Source organism: Herpailurus yagouaroundi, unplaced genomic scaffold (assembly GCF_014898765.1).
Source record: "Herpailurus yagouaroundi ecotype Mexico unplaced genomic scaffold, PumYag 182, whole genome shotgun sequence".
Taxonomy (NCBI): domain Eukaryota; kingdom Metazoa; phylum Chordata; class Mammalia; order Carnivora; family Felidae; genus Herpailurus; species Herpailurus yagouaroundi.
The window spans coordinates 59,125,748-59,138,021 of record NW_024412413.1 but is presented as its reverse complement, the minus strand read 5'-3'; the positions used below and the strand labels follow the sequence as shown (position 1 = coordinate 59,138,021).

The window sequence follows — 12,274 nt, the reverse complement described above, 5'->3', positions numbered from 1 at the left end:
AATTTTAAAATTCTCTGATGCCATTTTCCTAAAGAAATAAAATGGTTTTTAAATTTTTTTTTCAACGTTTTATTTATTTTTGGGACAGAGAGAGACAGAGCATGAACGGGGGAGGGGCAGAGAGAGAAGGAGACACAGAATCGGAAACAGGCTCCAGGCTCTGAGCCATCAGCCCAGAGCCCGACGCGGGGCTCGAACTCACGGACCGCGAGATCGCGACCTGGCTGAAGTCGGACGCTTAACCGACTGCGCCACCCAGGCGCCCCTAAAATGGTTTTATAACAAGCAATATCTTTTAAAATCTAGTTCTTCCTTTTCCCGAGTTACATAACACTCCAGGGAAAGGATTTTAAATAAATAAATAAATAAATAAATAAATAAATATCTTTAATATCAACCTCCTATGGAAATCAGCACCTTGGCCAGCCACATCTCTGTAAACTCATTGAGAGGTGAACTACACCAATTCAGCCAAACTGTAGCTTAAACTGTTAGCAACACAAAACTAAACCAAACGACCTTAAACATATGTAAGTTGTCAGAATGCACATTTAAAATTTTGTGCTTCCTGTAGCAAAAGGATATACACCACCTTTCTCCCTCCCCCCTAAAGTGAGTTAGCCAGAATGTTAAAAAGTAGAATGAACTAAACATTCAGGAAAATGCCTTTGAGCCCAAAGATTTTGGAAAATGCCTTCATGGAAAGTAGTGAATCATTAGTTGCTTATTCCATTTATCCATAAAGCAGGTATTCAAAGGTTAATAACTTCATACTTACTTACAATCATTACAAACTTTAATCAACAGCACTGATCACTTAACATCCACAGGCAGAATCAGTGAAAATGATTCATAATATGTGAGGACTGGAATAGACCCGAAAAAGTCATGAAAAACAATTTCTTAAATAGCCTCTGTTCATTTCTTTCAAGAGATAACTTAGTTTGTACTTAAAACAAGAGATAACTTAGTTTGTACTTACTGAAAACAAGCATCTTAAACAGTGCACTTAGGAAAGAATCATTCAATGGGATGTTGGGACAACTGGTTATTTGGAAAATAAAATCTATCTAGATTCTCACCTCACCTTATACCAAATGCTGACATTAATTATAGATTAAAAAGTAAAATTAAAAAATTTAAAATATACCATAAAAATGATATAAGTTCAGTTTTGGAGGACTCTTTAAGCATAAATGCAATGGAAATAAGTCTGAGGAATAAAATCAAGTGACTACATAAAAATACAAATCTATTTAAAAAGTTAAAGGGACCTACATTTATTGTGGTGAACATTGTGGAATGTACAGATTTGCCAAATCACTATGTTGTATTTTTCTAATGTTTATTCATGTATTTTTTTTGAGAGAGAGCAAGCTGTGAAGGGGCAGAGAGAGGGAGAGGGAAATCCCAAACAGACTCCACTGTGTAGCACAGAGCCTGATGCACAGCTTGAACTCACGAACCCTGAGATCATGACCTAAGCCAAAATCAAGAATTAGATGTTTAACCAACTGAGCCACCCAGGTGCCCTTCTATGTTGTATTCTTGAAACTAATATAACATTGTATGACAACTATACTTCAATAAAAAAAGTAAAAGCAAGCAAATTAAAGAAAAATTTTCAACAAGTAAATAGATTATAAAAATATATATATTCTTGGGGCACCTGGGTGGCTCAGTCGGTAAAGTGTCTTATTCTTGATTTCAGCTCAGGTCATGATCTCAGGGTTCCTGGGTTCAAGTACTGCGTGGGGCTCCCCACTGATGGTACAGAGCCTGCTTGGGATTCCCTCTCTCCCTCTCCCTCTCCTGCCCCTCCCATGCATCCTCTCTCTCTCAAAATAAATAAATAAACTTAAAAAAAAAAAAAAGAAATGCAAACTAAATTAAGACATTACTTTCTTTTATTAATATTTTGTCTTTTTCTGGGGCATGACTACTTTTTAATTTTAATGTTTATTTACTTATTTTGAAGGGAGGAGGGACAGAGAGAAAGGGAAAGAGAATCTCAAGCAGGCTCCATGCCCCAGCACAGAGCCTGATGCAGGGCTTGATCTCAGGAATCGTGAGATCAAGACTTCAGCCGAAATCAAGAGACGGACACTAAATCAGATGCTCAACCTACTGAGTCACCCAGGTGCCCCGACACTACTTTTGATCTATCAAATTAACAAAGATGTTATAGTCTAGAATATCCAAAGCTGGCAAGCATATGGGTCAGAAGCAAATAGTGTTGCTAGTGGTGTAAACCAGAATACCTTTTCAGGAAAATATTTCAGCAAGATGTTTCAAGGGCCTTAAATATGTTTTAGCATTTGATCTAATAAATCTGAGAATCTATCCTAAAAATATAATCAGTAAAAAATGTATATGCAAAAATGTTCACAAAGTGTTATCTACAACGATGAAAAACTAGAAACACCACAAATATCCAACCAAATGTTTAGTTCAAAAACATTAAGTGAATGATCTGTCCAAAGAGTAGAATACAAATAAAAATAATTATGACAAATTTTAAACGGTATAAAAAATGTTTATGCTACAAAATCAATTAAGAAAACTATCTCTAGGGGCACCTGGATGGCTCAGTCGGTTGAGCATCCAACTTTGGCTCAGGTCCTGATCTTGAGGTCTGTGAGTTCGAGCCCCGCGTCGGTCTCTGTGCCAACAGCTCACAGCCTGGAGCCTGCTTCGGATTCTGTGTCTCCCTCTCTCTCTGCCCCTCCCCCACTCATGCTCTGTCTCTCTTTCTCTCTCTCTCTCTGTCAAAAATAAACAAACATTAAAAATTTTTTTTAAAAACCAAAAACTATCTCTAGTAGTAACTAGTTGGATCCAGGAAAAAGAACTGGATTGTTGACAGGTGTATGAATATATTATCAATTCAAAAAAACTTTAAAAAAAATTTTAAGTAATCTCTACACCCAACGTGAGGCTCAAACTCGCAACCTTGAGATCAAGAGTCACATGCTCTACGGACTGAGCCAGCCAGGCGCCTCCAAAGTTTTATTAAAAAAAAAAAAATGTGGAAAAAGACCAGGAGAAAGTCTGCTAAAATGGATTGCCTCTGAATGGAATAAACAGTGAAGGTTTTTTTCTACTTCTTTATACTTTAATTGCTCTTGCCAAATAGTCTAAAATCAACTGACATTATTTTTTTAATCAAACACTTCCAATGAGAAAAAACTTCCTACCTTTTGAAGTACTGTATTTTATCTTTAGGTGCCTCTGGCTTTTATTTATTTATTTTTTTAATGTTTATTTATTTTTGAGACAGAGAGAGACAGAGCATGAACGAGGGAGGGTCAGAGAGGGAGACACAGAATCCGAAACAGGCTCCAGGCTCCGAGCTGTCAGCACAGAGCTGGACGTGGGGCTCGAACTCACGGACCCCGAGATCATGACCTGAGCCGAAGTCGGCCGCTTAACCGACTGAGCCACCCAGGCGCCCCGCCTCTGGCTTTTAGAAAGTTCTTCTCTATAACATGATTGTCTCTTTGTAGCTGCCACACACATGATCTACCAGGCCACACAGAATATCATCCCAAGTTCACCCTTCTCGAAGCTAAGAAGCCCCTGTTCCTCTCATTAAGGAAAAAGTGTCTGCTGTTTGAGTGCTGACTAGGTAGGAACATTTTTTTCATATATTTTCTCTTTCACAGCCACAGTCCACAACCCCATTTTAGAGGTTAACCATCTGACCCAAGTTCATTCAGATCATAGGTAGCTTCAGGGCACCTGGGTGGCTCAGTCCGTTGAGCGTCAGACTTGGGCTCAGGTCACGATCTCACAGCTCATGAGCTGTCAGAGCAGAGCCCTGTCAAATCTTCCGTCCCCCTCTCCTGCTCACTCTCTCTCTCACAAGTAGTAAACATTTTAAAAAACCCACTGCACTCTTAAAACTTAAAATAATAATAATAATAATAATAATAATAAGTAGTAGTAGTAGTAGTAGTAGTAGTAGTAGTAGTAGTAGTAATGTTACTCTGGGCCCCTGCTCTGGAAAAGTACCTTCCTGGATACCTACCGTCTCCCCCCAAAAAAACATTTCAGGAGGACGTTACAATTTGGCACTACGTCAACGAATCCTGAGACAATCTTAAAGCTGCAGCTAAGGATAATTGTAAGTGACAGCATGAGATAGGCAGCAAAGGAAGGGAGAGGTGAGAGCATAATGTGTTTACAAGATATGATTATCCTTAACCCTGTGAGTTTCAACGGTCTCCAGTGGAACTTGGAAACCTCACTTATTTTTCTGTTATGCATTTGATAAGGGTAGAAGGAGGTTTTTTAGAAACAGTCTAGGTTTTATGAGTTACAGCGGGAAAAGGGAAACAGTTTCATTTGAGTCCAAAGCCAATTATCCAGCAATAGGTAGATATCAATGTTTGCTTCAAAAGTGAACAAGTCTCCAAAAGAAACATTATCTGATGGTGAATGGTATTTGTATCTTTTTACTTTTTGGAAACGCGAGTTTAACGGCGCCAGGTCCTTGCTATAAGGCCGGTAGGGGCCAGATCTTACAAGGACAGAAGACATTACACAGAAATCACTCCATTTCACTGAATGAAAATGATCCATTCAGCAACCCGTGCCCTGACAGAGCACACGCTCAGAAGGTGTTGCTAATTTGCTGAATGAATGGGATGCCCCCTTTCCAGTGGCAGCTCAGCCTACCAGGAATGGTACTCGGGGCCCCTGACTTTTCATCAGGAAAATCGAGGCCTGTTCAGCGCGACGCAGCCCCCAGGACCGCTTCTCACCCAGCCCAGGCCTCCCTTCCTGTCTCTGCCAAAAGACTCCAGACTCCTCCCCACTCTGAGTAGCTCCCCCAGGCCTCCGCAGGGCCCTAACCCCTCACTGCAGACGAAGCTGCTTCCCCGGCACCACGCCCGCGCCCCACTGCAGAATAACGGTCCGCACCCTGGGGACACTCCCCACTTTTCTAAATATAATCCCCTCAGCACCCGCCCCCACGACAGCTGCTGCCCCCGGCGGTACCTGAGCCGCAGGCCAAGCAGCCGGAGAGGACCAGGAGCAGCCGCACTGCCCCACCGCCCCCATTGCCCCCAGCCTTCCAGCCCCCCGGCCCGGCACCAACTGCCGGTGAGACCGCCACTTTCATTCCTCCCGCCGTGGTCGCCTCACGCCGCCTCCTCTTCACGTGCCCCTCCCCAGCAACTAGCCGGAACAGGCAGGGCCAGCAGCCTATCCACTTCAAGACCTGCCCCCTACCATCCAATAGGATGGGCGGAGCGTCGAGCACTCAGTCCTTTACGGACTCCATAATCCCGCCTCTTAGCAACTGCTGCGAGAGGGCGGGAAAAGCAGCTTTCAGCCTATTAGAAAACGGACCCTCACCTTAGCAATGGCGACAGGAAGATCCCACCCCTTAACAACATGCTTCCGTCTCCACTTTATTTACAACTGGTGCAATTGATGGTAAGTTTAACCAATAGAAAATCAGAATGGGCGAGGCCTCTACCAAATTTGATATTAACCTCGAAACTGTCAGAATTGTCTGTCCTCTTTCTTTACTTTAAAAAAAATTTTTTTTCATGTTTATTTACTTTTGGGAGAGAGAGACAGAACACAATGGGGGAGGGGCAGAGAGGGAGGGAGACACAGAATTTGAAGCAGGCTCCAGGGTCCGTGCAGTCCGCGCAAAGCCTGAGCGGGGCCGGAACCCACGAACGGGGGAGATCATGACCAGAGCCGAAGTCGGAAACTTAACTGACTAGGGCCACCTAGATACCCCATCTTTCTTTCCTTTTTACATGATCTTTTTGTTATGGGTAACTTACTCTTGAGACGCTTTATAAGTAGGGTTCTGACGGACGATTTTTTTTTTTTTTTTAAGTAAGACAATGTGTCTTCCAAAGTCCTAGGTGATTTAAAACAAGTCACCAAAAAAAAAAAAAAAAAAAGTATGTCAGTATTTTATGGGAATAAACACCAGCGCTTAAAAATGTAGGCATTTTTGGGGCGCCTGGGTGGCGCAGTCGGTTAAGCGTCCGACTTCAGCCAGGTCACGATCTCGCGGTCCGTGAGTTCGAGCCCCGCGTCAGGCTCTGGGCGGATGGCTCAGAGCCTGGAGCCTGTTTCCGATTCTGTGTCTCCCTCTCTCTCTGCCCCTTCCCCGTTCATGCTCTGTCTCTCTCTGTCCCAAAAATAAATAAACGTTGAAAAAAATTTTTTAAAAAAAAATGTAGGCATTTTTGTAGCACTTAAAAATCGGAGGGGGGCGGGGGGAAGTGCCTGGCTGGCTCAGTCCAAACAGCGAAGAGCAAGAGACTCGATCTCTGGGTGGTGAGTTTCAGCCCCACATTGGGTGTAGAGATTACGAAAATAAACTTTTTATTTAAAAATTTTTTAATGTTTATTTTTATTTTATTTCTGAGAGAGAGACAGAGAGAGAGAGAGAGAGAACACAAGCAGGGGTGGGGCAGAGAGAGAGAGAGAGAGAGAGAGAGAGAGAGAGAGAGAAAAGGAAACAGAATCTGAAGCAGGCTCCACGCTCTGAGCTGTCAGTGCAAAGCCTGATGCAGGGCTCGAATGCATGAACCAGGAGATCAAAACCTGAATCAAAGTCAGTCACCCAACTGACTGAGCCACCCAGACACCCCCAAAAATAAATAAACCTTAAAAATTTTTTATTTTTAACATTAAATAAAAATGTTTATTTATTTTTGAGAGAGAGAGTGCGCAAGTGGGGTAGAGACAGGGAGAGAGGGAGACAGAGAATCCAAAGCAGGCTCCATACTGCCCGCGCAAAGCCTGATGTCAGGCTCAAACCCACCAACTCTGAGATCGCGACTTGAGCCAAAGTCAGACGCTCAACCGACTGAGCCACCCAGGCGCCCCAATAAATAAATAAACTTTAAAAAATAAAATAAGATAAAATAAAATGTAGGCAGAGGCTTTTGAGGTTTTTTAAAAAGTTGTTTGTCTGTTTGTTTAATAATCTCTACCTTCAACGTAGGGCTCGAACTGGACCCTGAGATCTAGAGTCACCTGCTCTTTAGACTAAGCCAGCTAGGCGCCCATGGCAGTTGGAAGTCAAATGAATGTGAGGATTAAGGGAAAGTTTTTTATTCCTTACAGCGTCTTGTGAGACAAATATCTCCATTGAAGAAGCCAAGGCTAATACAAAGAACCTGCCCAAGATTGCATAGTTATTTGGGCTGGGCTGCGGTTTCAACCCAAGTCTTACCCAAAGACTGAGTTCTTTCTATGCATCAAGCTGCTTCCCATTACGTGATTTAACACAGTGTAAGGACCTAGAAGAGTGCCTGGCACATAAACAGGTATTCAGTTAATGTTACTAGAAATTGAAGCAATTAATTTTTTTAGAGGATCTGATAGTGGTGGGTAGGAACACTAGAGATGATGGAGTCTAGTGAGTGGAGAGGAAATTCAGGAAAGGAGGTTACTTCAGGGGAAATTTCAAGCTTTCAAACCAAGATATAGATACCTATCTATAGATATAGATATAGATACAGATATAGATATAGATGTGTCCCCAAACAAGGTATTTTTAAAAAGTCAAAATGGGTCGGGATGCCTGGGTGGCTCAGTTGGTTGAGTGTCCAACTCTTGATTTGGCTCGGGTCATAATCTCACAATTCATGAGTTCGAGCCCTGCATTGGGTTCTGTGCTGACAGTGCAGAGCCTGCTTGGGATTCTCTCTCTCCCTTCTCTCTCTGCCCCTACCCCATTCTCTCTCTCCCTCCCTCCCTCTCTCTCTCAGAAATAAATAAATAAACTTAAAAAAAAAAGTCAAAATGGGTCTCAGCTATGGGCAAAACAAGAAATTGCATCCTCAAAAAGAAAAGTCTAGGCTATTGCTACTGCAATAGTAACCCTGTATCTGTGTCACACACATTCCCTTGGCTGATCTGGAGAGGTCAATATCAACAGTAATAAATCACATTGATACTATGTATACTTGATGTCATGCGATGAAAATGGCATTTTATGTCTATGGTTTTCCTCTCCCCAAACCCATAAAACTAACCTAATCATTAAAAGAGCATTAAATAAATTTCAATAGAGGGGCAAACTACAAAATACCTGACTAACGCTCTTCAAAATTACCAAGATCATCAAAAACAAAGAAAGAGCCTAACAGCCAAGAAGAGCCTAAGGAGACAAGAACGAAATGTAATATGGTATCATGGATGGGATCCTGGAATAGAAAAAAAAAAAAATTAGTTGAAAACTCAGAATATCTGAAAAAACTGTAGGCTTTTAATTAATAATAATGTATGGGGGTGCCTGGGTGGCTCAGTCCGCTGAGTGTCCAACTTCGGCTCAGGTCACGATCTCACAGCTCATGCATGGGTTTGAACCCTGTGTCAGGCTCTCTGCTGTCAGTGCGGAGCCCTCTTCAGTTCCTGTCTCTATCTCTCTCTGCCCCTCCCCAGCTCCTGCTTTCTCTCTGTCTCAAAAATAAATAAAAACATCAAAAAATTTTAAACAATAATGTATGAATACTGGTTCATTAATAGCAGCAAATGCAGCATACTGATATAAGGCAATGATAGTGGAAACTGGATGTGGGGTATATGGGAACTCTCTATACTATCTTCTCAATTTTTCTGTAAATCCAAAAGTTTTAAAAAATAAACTTGCACACACATGTGCAAAGGTATACGTGCACACACACACATGTGCACATGCACGCACTCTCACTTCTACCAGGCCCCAAATTCCCACCATGCAGAGTTCACTCTTTGGTTTTGAATAAAGGCCAGAGAACAAAGGAACTAATTCCAGATTTGGGAACTAATGCCAGTAGATCAACGACCACTAACTTTTAACGTGTGCAAAGGAGGGGTCTCCTGGGTGGCTCAGTCAGTTAGGCGCTGGACTCTGGATTTTGGCTTAGGTCATGACCTCACAGTTTGTGAGATTGAGCCTCTCGTCAGGCCCTGCACTGACAGCGTGGAACCTGTTTGGGATTCTCTCTCTCCCTCTCTCAGTCCCTTTCCCCCCTCTCAAAATAAATGAATAAACTTAAAAAAAAATTAAAAAAACAAAAACATGTGCAAAGGAGGTATACAATAATGAAACTTTACTGTCCATAAACACATTACACGTTAACATCCAAATAAGTTCTGTCACTTCAAGGTAGTCACTGAAGAAGCTTTTAGTCTTATTTTAATCACGAGGACACTGCTCAAAACACTTTAAGAATCATCTTCAGGGGGTGCCAGCCTGGCTCAATTGGTAGAGCATGCGACTCTTGATCTTGGGGTTGTAAATTTGAGCCCACATTAGGTGTAGAGATTACTTAAAAATAAAATCTTAAAAAAAAAAAAAAAAACCATCTTCAGAGGCTATAGCACACAATGCAATGAATATTCATTATCTGCAGGTGGATCTGATTTATGCAAATAGCCAAAAGAACTCAGGCCAAGACTGTTGAGTAAATGGGGTGGACAATCTGGATAGTAAATGTGCTTCAGAATATTTTTGGATTTTAGAAAGGTAATATGGTGCATATAGAACACATAAAGCAACAATCCCAATGGGGCCTGGGACAGCAACCTGTTATCAAACAAATTAATTTTTCTGCAATGAGACATAAATATTCGTATTGGGATAAATGAAAGAGGGATAAATGAAACTATAAATAACCTGTAAGTTTAGCAGGTCCGCCACAAAATAAGTTTAGGTCAGATTAGGTTTTGGTATCAAATGAGTTATGAAAGAGTTTTGGTTTTCATAATTTCTTAAATTTAGGAAGAGGATTGCAGACAATAAATATTTCATGAAGACACTCCATTCCATCTACTCAGTCACCCAAGCTAGAAGTCCAAGAGTTACCCTAAACTTCTCTTCCCCCTCAACCCCTTCACCAATCATCAAGTCCTACTTAGTTTACTTCCTTTCTTGTGAATGTGTCCTTTCCATCCCATGCCAGCCATGTAATCTAGCACCTTGCCACCTCTCACATGGACCACTTTGGGTTACTCCAAGCTGGTTTCCCTGCTGTTTTTGCAGCCCTAAAACCCTTCACCCATCCTACTTTTAAATGCAGATCTGCCTATGTCTCTCCCGTGTTATAAAGTCTTTATGATTCCATAGTATCTCAGGTGATGAAGCCCAGGGTTCTTAATATGATCTAAAACACAGATGTAAAGAAACTAACTACAACAATGCTATTCAAAGTTTGTTACCAATCTGTAATGAAAGCATTTCAAAGTTAAATGTAAGCATTTAGAATTTTTTCCAGCAATTCAACAGAAAATTTTTGTATTTAATGAATCTAATAAAAATACAGATTTTATTTCCCTTTTCTAATAATTCACAGGTAGAGTATTTTATAAAAGTAGGGGACGATAGATTGGAATTTTTTTTAAGATTTTATTTTTTAAGTAATCTCTACACCCAACGTGGGGCTTGCACCCACAACCCCAAGATCAAGAGTTGCATGCTCTACTGACTGAGCCAGCCAGGTGCCACTAGATTGAAATTTTTTTTATTTTATAAAAAAAAATTTTTTTTAATGTTCATTTATTTTTGAGAGAGAGACAGAGTGCGAGCAGGGGAGGGGCAGAGAGAGACACACACACACAGAATCCAAAGCAGGCTCCAGGCTCTGAGCTGTCAGCACAGAGCCCAATGCGGGGTTCCAATCCACCAACTGTGAGATGGTGACATGAGCCGAAGTCGGATGCTTAACTGACTGAGCCACCCAGGTGCCCCAGATTGATATTTTTTGAATTGGTCTTTTACTATATAGAAAAGCGATAGTCTATAATACACTTAATAAAATGGCCTCATACACCTCCCTGGGCTGGTTTTTAACCACCACCACAGCCTATCCAGCAATAACAAATAATTTCTAGTTTTGGAAACATATCATTATGTTTCATACTTCCGTGTAAGTTTACATTCTGCTCTCCTGACTTGACTGTCCCTTTTTTCTGAAAATCTATTCATTCATCAAAATCCTAGGCTACATCATCACGTCCTTTGGATGACTGTCTAAACCGGTTTCCTACTTCTACCAGAGGCAGAAAACACCACTTGCCCCCTATATTTCTGTCATTATTTGTACGCCTATTATTGCACTATCCCTACTTCCTTAAAGGCAGAGGTTAGGATCATTTGTCTTTGCGAGGTGAAGCATCTCTTCTAAAATGACTAACCTGGGGCGCCTGGGTGGCTCAGTCGGTTGCGCATCCGACTTCAGCTCAGGTCACGATCTCACGGTCCGTGAATTCGAGCCCCGCGTCGGGCTCTGGGCTGATGGCTCAGAGCCTGGAGCCTGTTTCCGATTCTGTGTCTCCCTCTCTCTCTGCCCCTCCCCCGTTCATGCTCTGTCTCTGTCTCAAAAATTAATAAACGTTAAAAAAATTTTTTTTAAATAAAATGACTAACCTGAAGGACAACACTCTTTAGACTATTTAATTGTAACATGTTACAAAGAGGAAAGAAGAATCATTATTTTATATTCATATTTTTCTGTTACTAGCAAGGATTGCAGCCTTCTACCTTTCACATCTGGACATTTGGGTATGAATTAACTTACCAGAAACTAGCCATTTTATTTTTATTTTTTGATTTAAGTAAACTCTGCCCAATGTGGGCCTCAAACTCATGCCCCCCGCCTCAAGAATTGAATGCTCTACTGACTAACCCAGTCAGACGCCCACAACAGTGGACGTTTTAGAAGGCCAAAGAGCCAGACTTGGGAGACTCACTGGAAACTTCAAGAACGGAGACCTCTCCACCTAACAGTTTTGCCCAGGTTCAGCCCCTTTGGGAGTAAAATGTCTGAATCGCCCTTTCCAAGATTGTTCAGACCGGGAAATAGCATCATCAACACATTCATTTCAGATGGCCCACCATATACTAGACCTAACCTGGAGAAGTCTTGGGCTGAGGGTGAGACAAGCAACTATAAATGAAATGTGTACAAAGGGCTACAAGGCCACTGATGGATGCAAGGAATTAATTCTGCCTGGAGGGGGTTCAGGAAAGTGACATTTGAGCCAGTCCTCACTGCATGAGCTGGATTTGGCCCGGTAGAAAAGGAGCAGAGGGGAATGTGAGCAGTTTAGTCTGCTAGATGAAAATCTACACGTGCCCAGGAATGACAATCCTTCTGGTTAGCAATTTCCTCACTCCTCTTCCACCCACTTTCTTCACAATCGTTTCCCCTGTTCTTGGAAAATTGGGACTCGGAATACTGTTTCCCTTCCTGGAAGGGACCAGTGTAGACAATATATTAATCCTCCATCAAATGGAATCCGTTGC

At 41.8% G+C, this 12,274-nt stretch overlaps 1 protein-coding gene across 1 annotated transcript in view; it reads right to left on the bottom strand.

Moving 5' to 3' along the window:
- The window catches only part of NEMP1 (nuclear envelope integral membrane protein 1), an 18,622-nt gene extending 13,217 nt beyond the window's left edge, over positions 1–5,405 (bottom strand). Inside the window, exons 1-2 of the mRNA XM_040490432.1 lie at positions 5,393–5,405; positions 5,005–5,184 (exon numbers count right to left, since the gene is read on the bottom strand). Coding sequence (XP_040346366.1) covers positions 5,005–5,184; positions 5,393–5,405 — 193 coding nt within the window. The remainder of the gene's footprint in view (positions 1–5,004; positions 5,185–5,392) is intronic.
- Between the last annotated feature and the right edge of the window lie 6,869 nt (positions 5,406–12,274).